This window comes from Paracoccidioides lutzii (genome assembly GCF_000150705.2).
Source record: "Paracoccidioides lutzii Pb01 unplaced genomic scaffold supercont2.19, whole genome shotgun sequence".
NCBI classification, from domain to species: Eukaryota; Fungi; Ascomycota; class Eurotiomycetes; order Onygenales; family Ajellomycetaceae; genus Paracoccidioides; species Paracoccidioides lutzii.
Window position 1 is genome coordinate 245,578 of NW_015440965.1, and position 21,742 is coordinate 267,319.

General features: G+C 46.5%; 3 protein-coding genes across 3 annotated transcripts; 1 reads left to right on the forward strand and 2 right to left on the reverse strand.

The window, feature by feature from the left end:
* Nucleotides 1–455: 455 nt before the first annotated feature.
* On the reverse strand, nucleotides 456–6,747 carry PAAG_06619 (hypothetical protein; the record flags this gene model as incomplete). The annotated part of the gene is made up of 4 exons (XM_015845942.1): nucleotides 456–4,654; nucleotides 4,709–5,147; nucleotides 5,204–6,552; nucleotides 6,681–6,747. 4 exons carry the CDS (start codon nucleotides 6,745–6,747, stop codon nucleotides 456–458), a joined length of 6,054 nt encoding a protein of 2,017 aa, XP_015700168.1.
* Nucleotides 6,748–8,126: 1,379 nt separating this feature from the next.
* Nucleotides 8,127–9,507, forward strand: PAAG_06620 (hypothetical protein; the record flags this gene model as incomplete). The annotated part of the gene is made up of 6 exons (XM_015845943.1): nucleotides 8,127–8,301; nucleotides 8,389–8,507; nucleotides 8,571–8,632; nucleotides 8,696–8,721; nucleotides 8,791–9,140; nucleotides 9,220–9,507. The coding sequence occupies 6 exons, from the start codon at nucleotides 8,127–8,129 to the stop codon at nucleotides 9,505–9,507; spliced, it is 1,020 nt and encodes a 339-aa protein (XP_015700169.1).
* A 2,365-nt stretch (nucleotides 9,508–11,872) lies between these two features.
* On the reverse strand, nucleotides 11,873–20,762 carry PAAG_06621 (hypothetical protein; the record flags this gene model as incomplete). Its single annotated transcript, XM_015845944.1, has 4 exons — nucleotides 11,873–11,983; nucleotides 12,038–16,027; nucleotides 16,113–16,507; nucleotides 16,577–20,762. 4 exons carry the CDS (start codon nucleotides 20,760–20,762, stop codon nucleotides 11,873–11,875), a joined length of 8,682 nt encoding a protein of 2,893 aa, XP_015700170.1.
* Between the last annotated feature and the right edge of the window lie 980 nt (nucleotides 20,763–21,742).

The following is a 21,742-nucleotide window of genomic DNA, read 5'->3' on the forward strand; positions in this document are numbered from 1 at the left end:
TTGTTTCCCCCATGCGTCATAACATAACTGGTTCGAGCATGTTTTAGATATAAATGTATATCACCGTTTTAATTACCCATACATTAATTAAGACTTGATTACTCTATATATGAAGACAGTAGTAGCTCGATAGTATCTTTTCGTATTTACTGAGACGGGTTGGAACATAATGCCTCTGGCCTGATGACTCTTTTATCTCGTTGACTTTTGGCTGTGTAGTCATGCAGACGAAAAGATGTCAAATGCGTGACAATTTCAGCATTGGATATTCAACAGTGGATGAAATGCTGCGCACAGAAACAGCTATTTTTTTTTTTTAATTAATCAAATCGCAATTTATATATACAGAACGATGAAAGTAAAAGATATAATGATACATTTTTTGCTCCCTTCTTGGAGTAATTATTGCACCCACTGAGAAACAACTTATGCTTAAACAACTAAACCAAGAGCATTCAATTCTGAATAATCATCCACCACCACTCCTTCACCGCCCAACCGGACAAACCACCAAGTCTCTCAACAACACCAGCTTCTTCCATCCACTCCAGAACCAACGCCACCTCCCAATCAGCAATATGTGGCTGAAATAGGCGACCAATATCAGCTGTAGTAAGTCCAGGCCTAGAGGCCAGATAACCTACAACTCCAGCAACAGCCATATCCCAAAGCATCTTTACAAGGTTGCCATGGATGTCAAACCAAAGGGGGATTTTGCAGAGAGGTGGGGGGCCAGTGGGCGGTGGGAAATCAGGGGGCATATCACCCCTTGGGATCGTTTTCGGTAGATTCACAGGATTTCCGTAGATGTAACGATCTGGAACAGGAAGGACTTGGATATCGAAACGGAGCTTGCCCTTGTCCATGAGCCGGGTGAGATAGCCGCCGTCGGTCAGACCGTATTTATCCTTTGGGGGGTCCACGGGCCAGATTGTTATCCTGCCTTCCGCAAATAGATTAATAAGAACTAGAATATCCCCATCCTCTGCGTCATAGTTCACAGCGCATTTCTTTTCCAAATGTAATTGTGTGTCTAGGATTGTTGTTTTGAAGGTCAAAGCCCGTTTCAACTGGGTAGCTTCGATGGCACGTTTGCGACCGAAGGTGTGTACGAAATGTTCTGTAACATCATAGTTGCGTCCTGGAGTAATTCTACCCCTATTGCCCATCGAGATGACACGTTCAGTGATGAGAGACTGTATCGCCTGACCGATGAGCTCTTCACCAAGACATTCGAGAATCCGCCTCGCATCCGCTGGGTTATAAGACTCCTCCGGCGTTATAACATTAGCTCGTACCCAAGTTTTAGCTATATTCAGTCGCTCAGTACTTGAATGTTCCCATTTCATCTTGGTCTGAGAAACGGGAATTACGAAGCTTGTGCCAGTCAGCAAAGCTTGCTTGCGAGGAATCGTGGCTGGGGCGTTGTGTTGGTACAATTCATCAAGAGTTTGTATGGGTTCCTGGCGAATGTCGAAAAGGCTGTCGAACTGTTGACGAGTGGCTGGTAAACTTGGAAGCGTATCGGTTCGTGGACCCTCGAGCTGAGTGCAAGCCCAATCGACAATCCATTGCCAATCATACGAGGTAAGATCTCCATAGTCGATAGGGGGCACCTGATCCCTTTCATACGCTTCCGCGAACCGGTCCTGGAAATCACCTTGCATTTTGGACATTTGAAGTCGATTTCTGGAGAGAATAGCTTTTCCCCGGTCTCTAATAAATTTAGGGTCATGGTTTGGAAAGGCCAACGTAACGAGCTGCCAGTCAATCATTTTACCCTCCATTCCACCAGCCAAAACTCGAACGACGACGATTGCCACGGTAACCTTCTGTACTATGTCGCTAGAGAGGACCTTAATAAGCTTAGTCCTTCGGGAAGTCGGACCAACTGCTTTAGGAATTCTTTTCTCCGTCTTAGACTCCTGGAATTGTTCGAGACGCCGATTGACGGGCCCCTCGGGTCGTTTCTGACCGCGGAACGAGGGTAGGTGATCATTAGGTTGCTCTTCTTGAGTCACCCTGGCTGACGCTGATGCTAGAGATCGAAGGGGAGCCTCGGAAATTGGCATTGAGCGTTCCTTCGATACTCGCGAGAGCTCACTGGGTTCAAATCGTATAGGCCCCTCCTGCGGCGCACTCTCGAAGGGGCCCGGTATCCGATGGTTAATGTACGTCCACCCGTCTTTCTCCAAATCAAATACCTCAGGATGTTTTGATTCCCATCTGCCTACTGCATCTATCTCAGAAAACACCCTAGTAGAAACGGGATCTGGGTTATTTGATATATCGAACGGCCGTTTCTTTGTCATAGAAAGAATATCTTCAAGAGTTGTAGGCAAACTTGGAGCCATCTGACCCAGTCGGGGCTTTATTCCTGGTGGTCCCCGCCATAACCTGTTGTCAAATAGAGTCCCGAACGTCCCAGTTGGACGATGAAATGACTGGATAGACTGTAGGATGGTGGCATATGGTGGAGGTTTTGATCTTGGAGGGAGATGTCTTCTGGGGACACTGAGTTCCAAGTCCGTTATGGAACCTCCTGATAAAATAGGATCGCGAAATACATATTCTAAAGGCCGAGGCACCCCTTCTGCAATGCCAGAATTCGGCGATGTCAACCAATTTAGAGCTGAATGTGAAGGTGACCGGCGCATGGTACTCTTTAGACGCTCTACAGGTCCTGATCTTGGTCGCTGGACACGCGGTGGTTTTAATTCAGGAGGTCGAGCCCTCACAGGGACTTGATGCAACGTTACGGTTACCTGTTCTTCTATCTCTGGAAGTCTCTTTTCTGGAATTTGGACGATCCGATGCGACTTCCTAAGCGACGGGTTAATCTCAGGGCCGGGTGGGAAGTATTGTTGCGGGTCAGCTTCCAACATTGCTCTCTGCAAATCCATAACTACTGAATCAGTTGCGGCAATCTCTGGTTTCGCAATTATGGACTTTGTAACCACTAACCCTTTACTATTTCTTCCGCTGAACGTTAGTTGCCTAAGTTTCCCGCTCTCGGTCATATATTTTACTGTAGTTCGAAGTGTTCGGAAGTCGGGCCTCCCAGTCTGTTTCGTTTTAAACCATGCCGTGGTAAAGGGGTACCAGAGCTCAGTGCCATAAGGGTAAACCCCACCAGATATCTCAACAATATCCATGACGATCTTCCTTCGAAGAAACGCGATTGAACCAGCTTGGGTATCCGACTTCTTGGACTTGATTTTGCCCTTGGTTGCCAAAACTGGTTCAGGAGTTCGTAGATCAATGTCTTGGGTTTGGGATTGAGCTGTCCTGCTTTCGTTATTTCCATCGATATTTATGATGTTTAAATTGGATGCACCTCGAAAAGGGGGTTCGTGGGTGGTGTCGGTTATACCCTCTCCTTCATGTTCCACAACCTGGGAGCCATCGCCTGCTTTATTCAATGCGTTGTCGGTGGCATGGATTTCATTCTGCATTATCTGACCCTGAGGAATTCTTTCCTTACCACCCTCTGACGTTTGTGAGGTGGAAAGTGGATGAATTGCAGAATCAGTCAACTGAGAGACAGGTCGAATATCTTCAGAGGGTAGGACTGGAGCCAAGTCAAAAGATGGAGATCCTACATCGCCACTCCCACTTGACACGATTTCCGGAGTTGGAGGTGATGCTGATTGCTCTGAGTCCGCAACATTATCAACAAACTTTCGTTTCGTCCCGCGCTTGGCTTTGGTCTGTGTGACTTCTGCTGCTACATCTCGTAGGGCTTGCTGACGTTTATCACTGAGCTGAGGAGCAGGAGAGCCATGACCAGTTATTCTTGTATGACCTGCCACAGTATCCTGGTCGAAACGCTTGTCACCGTTCTGCAATGTAGCGTCGATACTCGCAACTTTGGGGTTCTTCTTCACCAGCCTACCCCTTCTTTTAGGAGTTGGCTGGGGTGTTAAGGAGGTTCCCAGTTTCCCATTTTCATTCTCACAAGTTGCAACATATTTCCTTTTTTTGGATACCAAAGGTCTGTTCACTGGAGCCTGAGCACCAAGAGGGATTACTTCCTGGAGATCCACATCTTCCGCTAATTTCGATGAATCAGTCAGTTGAGTTGTTGTAGTTCTCTGCTGAGTTTGTGATGTTGATTGATCTGCAATGGACTCTGCATTACTAATTGCTGCAGAGGCTTGGCCCTGATCCCCGTCTCCAGCCGGCGGGATCTCCGTGTCTTGCTCATTAACAAACCAATCAAACTTCTTCAATTTTTCCAACTTGATTATAGCAATCCGACTTCTCCCTGGGCGACCTCTTGCTTTCCCAATGGGTCGCCGTCTCCCTGTTGGAGTTAAAAAGATACCAGGGCCAGGTCGTTCGAGTAGGAGGACGCTATATTCAGTCCAACTCTCATCAAACCCTTGAGCTTCTAATTTCTCCTTTTCTGTCATTCCAGCGTATGGATCAACAAACTCTTCCGCCTTCTGCCGGCGCTTTGATGATCGTACAACTTCTGCCTCTTCCGCAAATTCCTCATCAACATCTGCTGCGGTTTCTTTCCGCTTCCGTCCCTGGTAACTAACACCGCGTGGAGACTCCCCTTCAGCAGCTGGGGAGCTGGCTTCTAAACCCAACAGGCCTAAAGCTTTTTGGGATTTTCCGGACAATTCTTTGCCTCTGAAACTTACGCCTTTGAGAAGTCAGTACCAAATTAATAAACGCATAGTCTGTTATGATTACGTACCATAACTTCCATTTCTGCGTTTTATAATGACAGGATCAAACGTCGTAAGAGTATAATCACTGGGTCTCACAGCCTCAAGACAGCTTTTAAGGGTTGCGTCCCCGTCATTCAGAAGGTTGGATGGCCTCTCGTCAGCAGGAAAACCGTACGCATCAATTTGGGGAATAGCATCAACTGGTGGAACTTTAGCAACACCTTTTCCCTCTCGTGAAAATTTAACTGCTTCCCAGGAAACTTGACCCTCATTTACGAGAGAAGCAAAATTGCGCAAAGAGTAATGGATGTACATTGAAACCGTGCCCCGAAGGGCGACGTCTCGGACCAACGCGAGGTGTCGAAGGTGAAGGGGTTGAGAAAGCTGCCAGGTCTCAACAAGGCGGCTCATCAGTGACTCAGTTGGCCGCCTATAAAATGCGCCCATACAGGAATTGGTGATATCCTTGAATATCGGGATTAGTTGAAAGGAAAAGTGGTTTCAATCTCTGGCTCACTCACATGATTTGTACTACCTTCTCGCCCGCTTTTGTCGACTATGTCAAATATCATGTTTGGCAAAGTGCGGTCTGGGATCCACCTAGGGACGACCCGTCCCATCTGCTCGAAATATTGTACCTCAGGTGGGCTGGCAATGTCTCTTTTGATCTCTGGAATTCCATCCACAGTATCCTGCTGGCCTTGATCCTGGTCCATTTCCACAGCATCCATATCCTCCTGCTCCAGGTATGTTACCAGGCTGCGACTATCTTCTAGGAAAAGCCTAAGATCATTTTCGGTAAGATCCCGGATAAGCATGACAGACGGATGACGAGTCCTCATCATATCGGAATATTGTGACACGGCTCTCACACGACGGATGCAACCTATCCTTTCTAACTTTCGAATTGCTCTTCCCAGAACTCTGCCCCGCCAACGACCATCCATTCCAAGCTTAGCCTTCAAATCAATACGAGTAATGACATTGAATTCCTTCAAGCATTGGAACAGCCTTTCGAGAAGAACAGGAAAATCAATCACAGTGCTCAGCTCAGGGGGCACGGAGTCCACATTCTCCACAGGCAATCCAACAATATTACCAGATGATTTTGAGCGGACAAATTTCCGGAGTGTGCATAAACTCGTTCGTGCCGACATATATTGAACAGGCCTTTTTTCGATATATCCTTTCCGACTTAAAGAGTCTGTTCGTTTGGGAACTGAGCGCTTATCTTGGCCGCTAAGTTTAGGCAACTCTGGTTGCATCACGCCCTGCCATTTTCGAGAGGCAATGATTGATAAAAGATCAAACTCCAGAGGAGGAACCCTTGAGTGGTCACGCTCATGGCCCGTAATTGCAAGCCACATTCGCTCTTCTGAAACAAACACTCGGAGTGCACCACTGGAATTCGGGGGTATACCTTTCGCCAAAATAGACCCGGAAATCTGAGGGTCAACATGGACAGGGTCATCTGGTGGGGAGGCAGTTGGTGTATTACAAGACTGCTGCTCCCCGGCAGAGACTTGGGCATATCGGGCTTCCACTTCATCCAACGCAAGGCTGTTTCCTTCCTTGTTCTTGCCAACCGAAACCTCTGGGTGCCTTGTCAGCCATAACCAGGCTTTCTGCTTGAATCTATGGTCAACATTTGGGGTGCGACGAGCAACCCCGTCATGCTGAGCATGCAGGTGGCTTTGCTGAGGTGATGGAACATAGAAGTTATCAATGAAGGAGAGCACATCAGCCGGAGATGCACCTGTGTGTGTGTCAGCTGGTTTATATTCTTCGCCACGCGGACGTCTCCGTCCCAATCCAAAAAGAATTCTAGTAGCGGAAACAGCAGATAGGAGAGCTCCAGTAAGTTGCCCATCTATGAGCTACAGGAAGTTCTCGCATGAAATATCACAAAAATTGGATGTGAACACCACCCTTTCCTTAAGACGCTTTCAAAACCAGAGCAGGAAAAAGAGGGTGGTGAGCAAATAAAGTGATACGCACCTCGCTCGCCACAGAGCGATATCTCCGCGAGCAAAAAATCGATAAGATCCCTCAAACTCCGAGCCATTGTCCCATTCTCCCCTGTCAGCCAGGAACTCTAACACTAGAGATATATTTTCTCCATTCCCCTCGCGATGCCGATGACGGGATTCGAACTTGCGGCGTAGAGGTTGACAGTGAGGTCGAATTAAAATTTACAGGAACTCCGCAGATCTTCTGTTTTGTGGCGAACATCGCGGGCTTACGTAATATGGCAGACGTCCTCACATGACCTCGGGATCGTTCTAAAGAATTGCCCCGATTCAGACACAAACCACAGAGCGAGAGATACATATCTGCATTTCAAGCTTGCGCTGCGTCGAACGGCTGGTCGCTTTGAATCTCTCAACTTGGCTGACATCAAGAACGGGATGGGCCGGGCAATCCCTCTGGAGGTCAATTATCGGGGCTGTGCCCATAGAGTCGTTTCTTCCTTGCAGCAGCATCATCCCAATGCCTTCATGTCTAGCATTAAGTTTTTCCAACTGGGATTTACGGCCGTACTTACGGAGCATTTATGCATAACTAGTTAGTTAATAAAATTCTGAGTATGACAAATCGTGTACCAGCAAGATCCAGAGCGCCCTTGATTGGGCCTTATTGCAATTGATCCTTCTCAGGGGATCGACCAATGTAACTATCAGTTAACTATATCCTCCAGGAACCGACGTGCCTGAGAGGGAACTTGATGACCAGTTCCATCTAATAAACTCGACATTCTCCCCCCAAGGACGCCCTTATTGTTAACTAACCCCAATCCTAACCCCTAACCCTGATGTTGAGGGCGCATGTCCACTCGTTAAGTGTTCACTCACAACACGAGACGGCGTTGCTATTCCCGGAAAAGTGATTTCGCAGTTGAGAATTTGAATTTGGCTTTGCCAGGTCTTCGAAACATCTCTCCTTCAGAACATGCAATATCTTTCTTTTTTATAAGGCAAGCAGCAGGACCCAATATGCAAAGCTTCCTGTCCACTTCGAGGTAAATTTTCTCCATATTTCCAGCATTCGTCCGTCTTCAAAAATCAACACGAAAAACGTCACTAGTTAACTAGCTCCCTGCAACGGATGATGTCAACGGCTGACGTCAATACAGCGTACGTACGCCATGCCCGCAGAACTTACAATTTCATACCTAGTGGTAAAAAGAAGGCATTTTCCACGCCTGTTTATCGGTTGGAATATTTATTTGAAGTGGCTTGATATGTTGGACATAAAATCTAATCGGGCTAATATATAGCTAGCCCCATGCCCGCCACCCACTGACGCATTTGTTACTACTATTAAAACCCCGGACTCTGCTTGATATCCGTTATTCTATAAATTGGTCGACAACCGCCAATTTCTTGTGATTGTTGTCAAATATATTTACCATGTACCAGGCTTATCTTGTCTAACCCTAATTTGATGGACGAATCTATGGTTCCTCCAGTTTCTGGTCCGCCAGAGCTACCTTACTCCCTCAGAGATCGCAAGCGGTCAATTGCGCTCTTCTGGGCCGTTTTTGTCATTGATACGCTTGCTCAGCCGTTGATTCTTTATTTCACATTATGGTATCTTACCGATTTATCTCCTAATTTAGGTGTGTTTGATATTACATGTCTCTCCTTCCCTTGGTACGCAGAATATTGAAAGCTTGGACTAACTATTTGAATAAATTCATTTTCAGTTTTTACTATCAGTACTGCTGCACTTGGAGGAGTTGCTATCGCCGAATACTTTTATAGATTTTACCACTTGTTCAGAAAAGGGTCTGTATCAAGACCGCTGAATGCGCGGAGGTCATGGGTAAGTGGTCGGATATCGGAAATCTACCATGTTGTGTCTCAACTACTAAAATAAATATCATAGCTGGACTTCTTTCAAATCAACTTCACCATAGTATGGCTCATTCTGGCTGTTGAACTGATAGTGTACGTCTTTTACCCTGGACTAACCATGAAGTTTTCTTCCATTACCAGCTAACGTCCTCACAGTGGAACTGTCCAAGAGAATCCACCTAGTAAGTTGTGCTTGTAGCACCCTCTGGCGGCATAGCGCTTTGCAAAAAGTTAACATTATCAACCTTAAGTCCGCCTCCTTGCAATGCCCCTACCTACAGTCATGTACTACTTTGGAATAGTACATCTGTCCCTCGATATTCTACGTGCCAAGGGATACCAAGCGCCATTCCGGATATCTTCCACGCCCAAAGGCTCAGTAATGCCGACAGCTCTGTATGTCCTAATAGAAGATATCGTCGCAGTGGATGGCGGAGGTGGTCAGAAATATCGACGAGCACTGCGAGATAGATATTTAGCAAGCCCATACTTTCGAGAAATGCTTTTTGAGATGAACTGTTTCTGGGCAGGTGGCTCGATCATCTTCGGTACAATTACGACTATTTTAATATTTACAACACCACGAGATCCTGCCTATGTGGTTAGTTTAATTACCTGAATCTGAATCCCTAGAAAACCGTGATGATACACTAACAAGCTCTCCCGTTTTGGTTGGTTAGATAGGATGGACTCTCCCATTTGTTTGGGCCGCGATATGGACCCTAATCACCATTCCCTGGGTACAAGCGGATTTGCGGCGAGAAAAGGCCGGTTGGGCAAAAAATGCTACTCGAAACATTGAGCCTTACGCTGACACCATTATGGGCCCCAAGCCCGAAACCCGATTTCTCTCCACCTCTGGACGGTTGTTTTCCATGCGACCTTTTCACAAACCAGTACCTACGAGTAGAGATGAGAACAGAGATGAGATGAAGGAAACGTCTCCTCCACCAACAGAAGAAGTTTGATGAAATCTATAGCTTTTCTAAACAGTTTGTAATAATACTTTGTACCCTACCACTTTCTTTGGCACGTGGGACCTGGGATTCCATATATCTTCCGCATACTTTTGGCCTTTGTCTGTCTGCCATTAACCCTTATATCCTCATTACCTACCATTCTTCTGTCCCTGTATCATTAGTAGTTTTCGCGTTATTTTCGGCTTTTATTTTAGGACTATATAAAACACTGCGTGGCACATAGAAATTCATAGAGCTGAGACAGGAAATCCCTAACAATTCCGCAGCACATGGATTTCAAAGCTGCATACAACATTTCCCTTTTGTGTGCTAGGAATGTAAACTTCATCTGCAACAGTTAAATCGCAGAAATAGGCCTCGTTTCTCAGTATCTGTAGGTTTCTCCCTATGATGATAACAAAAGATATCTGAAAGATGTGAGATGCCATATGCGTATTTTCTTTCTCGAGCGACCCCTCTGAGAATTCCGGAGTCGGCCAAAGCAGAACGTCAGCTTTATCACTCAGGAATACCCGTCTCTCGACCAAACAGATCGAAATGATGGCATGAACAAATAGGATTGAATTCAACTTCTAGCTATCCATTAAGAAAACATGAAAATAACGAATTTAAATCCACAAAGTGAACGGAAGAGAGAGTAATTGAAGACAGTTGGTGCAGTGCTCCAATTGTGACGATCATTGGCAAAGGGTGGAGAAGAAATATGAAAATGACATGAAGACAATAGAAGCTGATTTCTATGAGGCTGTGATTCCGCACGGATAGTCCCGAGGGTAGCTCGTTTTCGTTGGTTGAGGTTTTTCTCGAGCTGTTCAGCGGAACTACTCCTCGAAAATGAGGTCGTAGACTCTGTCCTGCGCATCTTCCTTGATGAGTTTGCGGACAATAGCTCCCTGTCCATTCTCGAAAATATTCTCTGGTTAAACCGAACAAAATAATCGGCTGTTCAACAATGCAGTGATACCTTCAAGAGAAATAGAAGGAGGCCCATTTAACTACCTGGTAAGCCCAAATGGACTTTTAATTGGTTAATTACCTGGATAGGTAAACGAGTAACTTTACAGCAACTGATGAAAGCAAACTGGAAGCTCAAAACTCTGGAGCTCTGCAAGTCACCAGTTCTGTATTTATACTCTGATCATATAAATTATCCACCTCAATATAAACTTGTTTCGAAACGTAACTACACGTTCGATATTGCTATGTACTGAGTGTAGACTGGATTAGACAGAAAAAGAGAGCAAAGCCAAGGGAGGAAACTTGAAAGGACGAAAGGACGAAATCTCCTCAGGCACATACAGAATCACAAGACACATCCAAGTGCGTCATACTAAAATCTTGAACAAAAGGGAATGAGGACGAAAGAAAAAATATGTGGAAGCCAAACGGAGGACTAGAGAAGTGCCTGCATAAAAACACGAAGTGAGTGCTGTTAGGAACAAGGCGCCGTTTTCTTCCGCCCTTGTGGCTTTGCTTTTTATCCCCCCAAGGTTGAACGATGCGTACAGGAACATTAAAAGTATATGTAAGCTTGAATAAGGTCAAAGAAGATGAATGGCTTGAAAGTAGAAGCAGACATGGAAATTACCTGTGATTAAAAACACGAAGGGCGTAAAATTAAACAAGAATGCGCCAGTGACAATGCATGATGTAGGAGGTATACATGAAAGGAAAGACAAACAAAATAGTTCAAGGAAATATAAATCAGATATCCAACATTCAAAGCGCCCAAAGGGGGCTTTGTGATAATGGTGACGGAGGGAATGATAAGGGGTATATATTGTGGATAGTAGATGTGGGACAATGGATGCAACACAAGAGATTCGGGCAACGCCATTTATATGCAGTTTCCTTGTCATCTCTTTTGCCCGCCGATGAAGCCAATCCCGTCGACATGCACCATACAATACAACAAGGAAACACTAAATGGAGCAAGTAAATTATGAAAGAAGTTTCTGTATGAAACGGGAAGTGAAGATAATGTTGGAAAGTTATGGAATGCACGTTGAGGGAATAGGGGACCGGTGTAGAGAGGTATGAAAGGGTATATATGCGAATATTTTGATTCGAATAGTTGCACGTTAGGGAGGCATACGAAGAAGGAAAGTCGATGGTGAAGACGCAGGTGAGGACGATGTTGACTTGAGTAAGCAGCCTTGTTTCTCAAGAGCATCTCGAGTCCCGCGAGTCCCGAGAGCCCAGCAGCTTCCGCCCAAAGTGGGAGAAAGAGTTTTTCAGTCGTCTAGACAAGAAAAGACACAAACACACCAAATCAGTTTCTTTGATCATTTCTATATGCTAAGAACATCATCCAAAAATAATAAGATTAAAAACTAGCGCAAAGAAAGTAGGCTCACCCTTCATCTGGCACGTCATTATCATGACCATCGCCATTACTTTGGTTGACAGATCGTTGGTCGCCCGCCACTTGTCTCGAGACTCTATCACGGAATAGATGATAGCCCTAAATATTTAGTTAAGTGATGTGGATCAGTATGGAAGCCGTGGGGTTACATACATCATCGCGACTACAAATGTGGTCACTTTTGGCGGACCGTGAGTCTGATGCTACGGGGAGATTCGGTGAAGAAGCAGCCCCTCTGGATGACACCGAGTGTGATCGGCCAAGGGGTGAAGCAGCTGAAGTGAAGGAACGACGGGGTGGGGATTCAGATCTTTCGCTAGCAGAGCTGTGGCTAATAACACTACCTCCTCCATCTGACGATGGCGCAGTGGGTATCTCCTGGCCAATGTCGGTCACACTAAGAACTTGAGATGAGGAGGCGAGTTCTCGAAGACGTTTTTGTTGTTGCTTCGTGGGGCGATGGTGGGAAAACTTGTTTCCGAGGATCGCTGGTGTATGGGAGATGAGAGCTTTGATAACATCTTTCTTGAGTCGAAGGGCGAGGTCAAGGTTTGACCAGGTCTTGTTTCGATATTCAAGCACGGGCAGCCTGAAGACAAAATCATGCACATCTTCAATGTTGCGCTCCCCTTTCCCCTGATAACTCAGGCAAAGAACGACATCGTTGATTTTAACATGCGCCAGGGTCATAAAGTTGGAAGCACGAGACACCATTTGCGATAGATCGTCAGAGGCCTTATCGCCTTTTGCCATGTTAGGCTTGGCAGAGGACCTCTGTAAACCGAATTTTTTGGGCTTCCCTTCCGATCCAATTACGCTTTGATTGCTCACTAATGATATCTCAGATTGCTGCCCGCTGGCAGGACGGAGACTTTCAGTAGATGCCTTCTTAGGTATACGACTTGTCGAAGGGCGAGAAGCCGAACGTGGTCCATCGTCAGGAGTTAATTGCCGGACCGGCTCTCGACGGAGGGGAGTCATCTCGAGGCCTCTGATCCGTTTTGACGGGGAACCTGAAGGGCGATGGTCCGCTAGCGAAAGAGTAGGTTTTAGGCGCAACTCTATGGATCCTGGGCCTAAAGTGGATGCTTGAGAATCATCTTTAGAGGAACTTGCAATACTAATGGCTGGAGTGACGGGTGCGATACTCTCATCATCTTCACTCCCTGATTCTTCACCCAGAGGCCGCATATGCTTTATCATAAACGGTGAAAAGGCCCCATTTTCAAAGGCGTTTGAGCCCATCCCAGGAAAAATGTATTCGAACAGTTTCTTTCCAAGCTCTCTCTCCAGTTGGACCTTTAGGGGAAACAATGTCACTTCGAAATGGTTCAGGACGGGTATTCCAGCAACAGCTTCCAGCATGAACCAATCAACCCTAAGCATGTTGTCATCCTCACTTTGCGGCGGTCTTCGGTGCTCATCGACGTACGGTACAATCATTTGCGGATAGAGAGCACTGGGGAGAAGATTGAGACCGTTTATTCGCTGAATCTCAATTGTATTACGGTTCGACCCGTCGATGTTGTCGGTTCGCGCATACGTTGCGTTCCGCAGTTGAAATTCCACAAGAGGGTCCTTGGGACTCGTCATGAGATGCCATACTATCTCGGAAGCAGACAAGGCCCACCTCAATACCCCACTAGATTGCGACGTTGCTCGTTCTTCATTCTTGCGCTGTGATGTCGTGATAGCTTTCATGATAAAGAACAATTCATCCTCGCAATGTGTCAAATCTCTTTCCAGGGCGACACGATCTTGCCAACCGTGAACGTCAAGATACTTGGCTTGGATTTGGAAAACATTTTTAATTTCCTCAAGTTGTCGTATCCGTTGCTGCAGCCGGCTCACCAGTTGAGGAGCACCTCTTAGATCACTGAAATCTGATGCAAGCATGATCTTCTCCAGCTTCTCGCTCCGCACTTTTTCAAGTGGCTCATTCCAGAGCAATAGGTCGAGCACTATGATGTACATGGAATAGTACTGATCCGAATCGCAGATTGCGCGTACATGGGAAAACTCGACCAAGATTTGATCCATCCGGTTCTCGTTGCTTGCTGGAAGGTGTACCTTACTGTCATCATCACCACTTGCAATCTTTTCATTGTACTTCAATCGCAGAGTATTGTACTTGTCATATCTGAGGCTTGCGGACGTTTTCTGGATAATTCTTGAAAAGCCAGATGGCTCCAGGTCGAAATCAACCATACCTTCCAGTGACACCCATGGAGGCCACGCAGACCCTGGCGCATTTCCGTACCTATTACCAGAATATAAATGAAGATGTTTGAACAGACTCTTCTGGGTAGTAACAAAGAATTGAGCGCTGTCCATATCCAGAGTGAATCGACGTTGTACCAAGCCGGAAACATCATCAGATACACGATGTTTATCCATAATTGAGATAACTTTCAACTGCATGCCTTTGGCCGTGATTAGAGCGACAGCTTTCTTGTTCTTCTCACTTTGAAGCTGAATCTGCGGCGCAATAAGGCGGAGATGGTAACTATTTTGTGGTGTGAAGTCTGGAGCAATTTTTTCAGCACCGCCCACTACCGAAGATCGCCGTCTAGCTGCTTTAGGCGTCGAGTCGTCAGCATTAAAAAATTGATTAGCATTGCCAAGAAGTTGCTCGATACGGTCTTCGATGGAAATGTCATCGTCGCCATCATGTCCCTCGTGTTCTTGCGACGGAGTCGGAGTAGGCGGCTGTTTACCCGCCTCTCTAGGCCGCTGTTTTGATTTCCCTTGCTCCTCCACAATATCGAGAATAAACTTCACCGCACGTCGAGACATGTAGTAAACAAATCCTCGCCTCTGGTTTACCTGATGAATATATCGAAGAATGATGTTCCGGAGTGAGTTGTTCCATTTCAATTGAATGTTATGGATGATGAAGCGATTATCAAAATCGCTGATGAACTCTTCGTCCGGTGAAGCATAGAGGCCATCTATATCAGCATCATTACTTCCAATTTCGGACGAGGTGAATGGTTCTGATTCCGAAGCTGGGCTGCTGTGGATACTTTCACTTCCTAGGCCATTCGGCTCTGCATCGCCAGCGAGATGTTTTTCAAGGCGGCGAAGCCCAGAAACCAAGAACTTTCTCCGCCTCCGTAACGATTCACCCTGTCTGACGAAGAGTTCAAACTGGCTCTTAATACCATCGGCAGCTTGGCTATCTCGAACTATCCGCAGTTCCTGCTCTCCAATCATCCGATTATGAGCAGCTATTTGTGCGTCAATCATATCAAGTCGTTCTTTGATCAACTCCATCTGGACTCTTCGTGGATCATTATCTTGCGACATCACACAGTAATGTGACGGCTCGTCTCCAAACGGACTGTATCCGGTCTCATCAACACTCCGTTCCTCATGGTCCGTTTGTCTGAAATAAGAAAATCGGGGAGAGTATGCAAGAGGGAGAATTCGAGTGCGAGGATTTGATTCTGACGGAAGCATCCAGTCAAGCTCCACAAAATCATCCATGTCAACCCAGTTGAGGTCTTTATCAGGGATCGTGAACCGGGATAGATCGGCTGGAGGGACTGGTTGTTGATAAGCGGACAAGATGTCGCTGGCCACGTTTCCGTCTTCCGGGTTTGTTCCCGCAATGGAAACGGATACCGCCCTGAAATCAGCGGATATAAAATCCAGCTGGGCTCTATTGATTCGCATTTCGCTTGCTTTTGTCTGTTTCGAACGACCTTTCACCATCACATTGACCTGTTCCCTCCGTTGATGGAGGTCCAACATAAAGCTGTCAAGGCGAACCTTTATTCCGGTTGCGGACGCCACGTCTTCACCGTAATCATGGGCATCCTTGTGTTTGTAAATATGCGCCACAAACAATGGCGAGAGAAATAGATTATACTTGACAGTTGCCAGGTGGCGGCCAAATTTCTTGCTTATTTTGGTCAACTCAGGCCAGAGAGAACCTTGACGAACTGGCAATGACATGACCCCGGAAAACAGTGACCACCAGCTGAAAAAGTGTGTGAAGAACCTTGGAGTCAAATGGACAGTATTGTAGCTGGTCGATGGTTCACGATTCGATACGGACCAAACCCGACTTACTGGCGCGACAATAGCGAGCGACAAATGAATATGGTTACTTCGGAATCCACGGAAAGCGTCATAATCCTGTCGCATATCAGCAAACCCTGAAAACGTCTAACGTGGATTGCTGCTTAATAAAGTAAGTCAAAGGAGAAAAAGGAAAACATACTTTTAGTTCGTCAGGACTTATATACCGTGGATTCTTCAAAACCACATCATAATGCGGCTTGAACACAAACGACCGTTCCGAACCATCGACGTTTCGTTCGAAAACCAGGCCGGAAAGCCACCGGACATTTCCAGAGAGTTTCATTATCACTTTTTTGAACAACGCACAATCCTTCGAGATACACCTGGACGAAGTAGACCCATAATCTAACGTCACTTCGTACGAGTTTCGGGCCTGATGGCTATAATCTGGAATGGCGAGAACGTATTCGCCGCTTGTAACTGCCATGAACTCTCTCGGGTCATCTCTCGTGTGTATTTCCCATTGCACATCTTTGCTCCAGCACATTACGAAACCTGCTCCAAATCCAGTGACTACGTATGGGTCGCGAGAACCTATGAAATCGTTTCAGTAAAATCCCTGGGTTGTAAGGAAAACACAAACCTCATGAAACCAAAATATACCTTTCAACCGCAAATGGACATCCCCATCCCCTTTCCAAACCACATTTATTCTAGAATGGAAACTTAATCGAATCTTATCCCAGAACCCAACACGCTCCGAAGGATCAATCTCCGGCTTTGAAAAGCCCTCTATTATTTTCATCATATCCTGTATGACCGGCTGATAGGACATTCCCCACGATATACTAGTGGGCAGATTTGTATTTATTTCAATAATGGCATCGGAATAAGTTTTGACCGGCGACACCGTTCGTCTAACATCGATCGAAAATCCAGGATGGGTGACGCCATCTGCAACTTCATTTGGTGGCACAACGTTAACTATCACATGGCGTGAGGACTCATAGTCACGGAACTCTTCGGCGATTACAAAATCAGTGCGCAGAGACCAACTTGGGAGGCGAGAGGATTGACCAGCGCGTAAGGCGGGGATGTGTATTAGATCTAGGGGGTAGTCGCGTAGGTTTCCTCGGGCTTCGCCCATATCCAACTGTACGTTCATGGGTATCAGCAGGGAATATTTCATGTCTAGGGGCATGCCTTTTCCTATTCTATGGAGGAAAATGGGGTATTCGTCAATAGGGAAAGAAGGTTTATCGATAACAAGATGCACATCATTAATCAGGGCTGAAAGGAGACCAGGTCTATCGGGAACTGAAAGGATGTTTTCATCGTCCTGCATGTCTTCCGGTGGTTCGTCTGCGCCGGAAAACATAAGTCGAATTTCTTTGATTGCGGTGTTTTGAAAACGCATGTTATTGTCAATACTCATTTTCCAACTCCGGGCATTGTGTTCTTGTAGTTTAAACCACGCTTCGTTGGAGGTTACCTTGAATGAGTCAGAAATTGCTGGTACACCTTCCGGGTTATATCGTACGGCACGGTTTGGCCTCCTGCCTCTCGATTGTGATCTGGTGTGCGGTCTCCGCCCATCAGCACTTTTACTTCTTCTCACATGCTCATTGCTCTTCCTCGAGCGTGCCGTTGAACAAGTTGGGATACCGTTGATCGACTGCGTCCGGTATCGAGACGATGCCTGCCGTTGCTGAAGTTCCTCTAATCTCCTGGACTTCATGCGGAATGCCTCTTCCCGAGCCAGACGTTGCTTCTGTTCCAATAGGCCAAGACGATAGATGCTTCCTATCTTCCATTCGAAAGCATCATCTTCCAATTCAAAGAGCAAAGCTTTGCTGCGAAGCGATATGCGGGGGACATGCTTGGGACCCTCAGGATGTTTCTCCAAGACATACTCATTCGTCCTTGTCTTGAAACGGTGATTTAGCTGCTGCACAGATTTTGCGGTATTGATGAAGTTATCGAATATTCGGTACATTATCATCTGATGGGGAACAGCAAGTCGTATGAACTCGGTAGAAATATCAATAGACTTTTCTTCAATAACTGTCCCGTCTGGTCTGCGTTGCGATTCCCGTAATCCCACACGAATGTTATTTACACTCACGACTCGAGCCCACGCGCCTTTTAACTTCGGAGCTTCAGCGTGAAGCCGAATAAGTTGTGATCGCATAAAGGGGGCAGACCATCGGTGACGACCGGCAGCAAATCCGTATATTTGAAGCATCATTGAGGGGTCTGCCGGCATCAAACATTTTACCTGAATCAACGATGCTTTAACATCAATTGTAATAATCTCAGCGGATGAAGGATTAATGGGGAATTTGATTGGAACAATCTTCGTCGGCGCAGAAGTGGTTGTAGGTTTAGTCGTTGGTCGCAAAAGGGCATCCCGTAATACTGAAACAGCGATCCCAACAGCATAGCTCTGGTAGAGGGAACAGTCGAGGTATATTGACTTGACTGTAGAATTGATATGAAATATCGGGCCCTGTAGGTCACTCGACGTACTTAATGCCACTTCGAAGCGAGGTACAGATACGAACGATTCCGGCTCCATGAAGTCGGCTGACTCTATCACAAAGCCTTCCAGACCGCGAACATGGAATGCCAGACGTCGTCCATCGGCCGGGCCATGCTGAGACTTTCGAGAAGGGGATGATGAGGCAAATCGGAAGGAATGGTCGTCGGAACTGGCGGAATGGCTTGGTGTTCGACGTTTGACAGATCTTCGATTCGGTTCTGCTTTCTGCGATTCATAATCGGCCGTCCATCCTTGAAGCTGTAAAACCATACCACGAGTAGTCGTACCGATGCTATTGTCGATTCCGGCAACCTCAACGCTGAAGCCGGAGGCCTCGAACTGAAATTGGAGAAGCCATGGAGGTAAACGCCTGAAGAAGCTTGGATGGTTGGCCTCGAGAGAAGGTAGCTTTTTTGGTTGGAAGTGAGAATGGAACTGGTCGACCACCTGGTTCACACCACGGCTAACTTCCCCGCTAACCAGATGTATGGAGAAGGTGTTCAAAGTCCCCGAAGCAACGACGCAAACTTCAGGGGTTGCATTGAGATGGATATTTACTTCCATCGTCTGTGTGGCTAATAGTCGATGCTTGTTTCCAGAGAAAGTCTGGTAGTAAAGTTGGTGTGAAGCTACCCGATAAATGGAAGATAGAGAATAGTGGATTCCGTCTTCAGCAGAATGCGAAGATTCGATATCCAGTGAAATCGACGATATGGAAGAAATAAGTAGATTGTAATTGTTATCCTTGCCTGTTTCGGGGGAAGGAAGAACAAAACGAAGGACTGGTTCATGGATTGATAACTTAATACTCGCTTTTGGTAGAATATGAGAGATGAGAATGTGATTGTTTCGAACTTTGCTTCGGGAACGCGGTTTTGTCCTCTGCAGGATATCTCGTATTTGGGACAAATGTTTTGGCTCAAGATCGATTGATGGGGATGTCACAACAAGATTGGCAAATAAGACATTGGTATTGCGTTCAGCAACCCCTCTGTGCTCGGAGTAGGATACGGTTTTGGAAGGAAAAGTAGTCTTAATGGTAGTCGTAGCCATGGGGACGTACAGGATTTTATCGGTCTGTCCAATATTATCATCGAGGGAAACGGACAATGATATTGCAGCTAAAAGAGCCTGATGGGCGATGTCATCTCGTTGAAAGTACATGCGATGCGCAGGACGATTGGGATCCATCCGATGCAAATCAATCCCAACTTCGTGAGTGACAATGTTGAGATATAGCGGTCTTTGAGGCTGTACTGTCTGTACAACCTGGGATAGACGGAAGAAACTCAGTGCTACCTGTATTTCCTGTATTCCACGCAACAACGAACTAAGAAACTCCCTAGAATCGGTAACGGTCTGGAAAATTGCTTCTTGACGACTACCCGGCTGATCCAGTTCCTGCACAGTGTCCTCAGAGGATATCCCATCGCCTGTTGGTTCGCCATCTGCATTCTTTTGAATCGGCAGTGATTCCTTCATACGCGTACCCAGTTTTACCAAGTCATCATACGGAACATGAAGTCTCCCAGCCTTTACGGCGATTGAAACGTCCCTCAGTCCTTCCAGATCCTTGTGGAGAATGCCATGGATGGTCAGGCCAAGATTGTCTAATATTTCCACTGCTTCGCAGTCATCGACAGCAAGCATAATATTCCGAACATTGAAAATCCATTCCGCCGGTCGTCGGTCCCCATGCGGATCCCTCTTGTGTCGGAACAGCCTGCCCCTCGCCATCATTTTCTTCCTGGTGTCAACAGCCATTGTGAGTCCTCCAATCTGAATCTCCCCAGCATCCACAACCTTGAGGATCGCATCTGTAGCCACAACATCCACTATCGCCAACCATTGTATCTGTCTATGAAGGATTTTAATCCATTCCTTGGATATCGTCAGCATTTTCCAGGCCTTACTCCGTGTCTTGCGGCCGGGGCCCGGTTGAAAACCGGCACCCAACACATCATCCTTTTCCGAAACATCATCAGATTCCTCTGCCAGTGTCCTTTTCTTTGCGTCACGTTGGTGGCTGTTCAGAGCCGGCAGGTCAATGGTTACTGCCAGTTCCCGCAACTTCACGCTTATGTAAGTAGGTTGCGCAAACGACGGTCGATGGATCGATAGGCCCAGCTGACGGATACTGATCTTAACTCCTTCCTTTGGAGAGTATCCAATGCGGCGGAGGGAGAAGTAGCCGATTCGTTGTATCGAAATACCGGTCGCGATGCGAATGATGGCAAGGAAGATGAAGGAGGTGAGGTAGACAAGAAGGAGAGCTACGAAGACCGTAGTTGGGCTCCAGACTGCCATAATGGATCACAAGCGGTACGGCACTTGCGACAGGCTTGAGTCCGTTTGACAGAAGCTATGGGACATGGCATCGACGAGTATACCTAGATCAGGAGGCTCGAGCCTAAGGGGGAGAAGAAAAGAAGTAAGAAAACCGTCAGAACAGTTGAAGTTACAGTATAGTTAAGCTCGACTAGCCCACATTCCAAGACTTGCCAACTTGAATAAGTCAAAGGAACAGTGTAAAAGCGGTACGGCCGAATAAGACCAGACGGCAACAAAGAAAAGGTGAAGTTTACCACAAACTCGATAGTTGGCAGGAAGCTCAGAGATAAGCAGGAGGAGGATCATGATCGAAGTCCTTGCGGGAGAAGGGGTGAAAAGGGAGGACGAAGAGGAGCTCGAGAGAGTCGCCTTGGCAATGCAGTCCGATTAAAAGAGAATTACATACATTTAAGTGAGTGGAAGTAAAGTGGAGAAGAAGCTGTTAAGTTCAGTTTGCTGCTGAAGAGTATTACTCCCACAAGTCAGGAGGAGGAGTTACGGCTCATTGGGCCCGGTGGATTACTTAAGCCACCGAATGGCGGCTCGTTTAGTTAACTAACTAGCGGTGCTGGCCAACAACTGCTGGGTCTCGGTGCGGGCAGCCAACCGTCAGCATTCCACACCAGAACCATGGTTGGCTTGCTTCCCTTGGGAAAATATTGGCTTTCCCTTTGGGAATGGAGGTCTCTTCCGTTTGACAGAGGGTTTAGGGGGTTACTCCCAGGTAATCGCCACTGTCAATGCACAACCATATGGCTTCCCAACAAAAACGGCCGAATGTTTTGGAATACGATTTAATCTTGGACATAAGGCAAAGTCCAGTCTGAAACAGCCAACTAATACGACGTTTGCTGCTCCACGAAAAGGAGGAAAATATGAATAACTAAGCTAAGTTATCTTGGAAATTATTAACATAATTCCAAACCGAGTCGGACACCAGAGACTTGTATCTAATT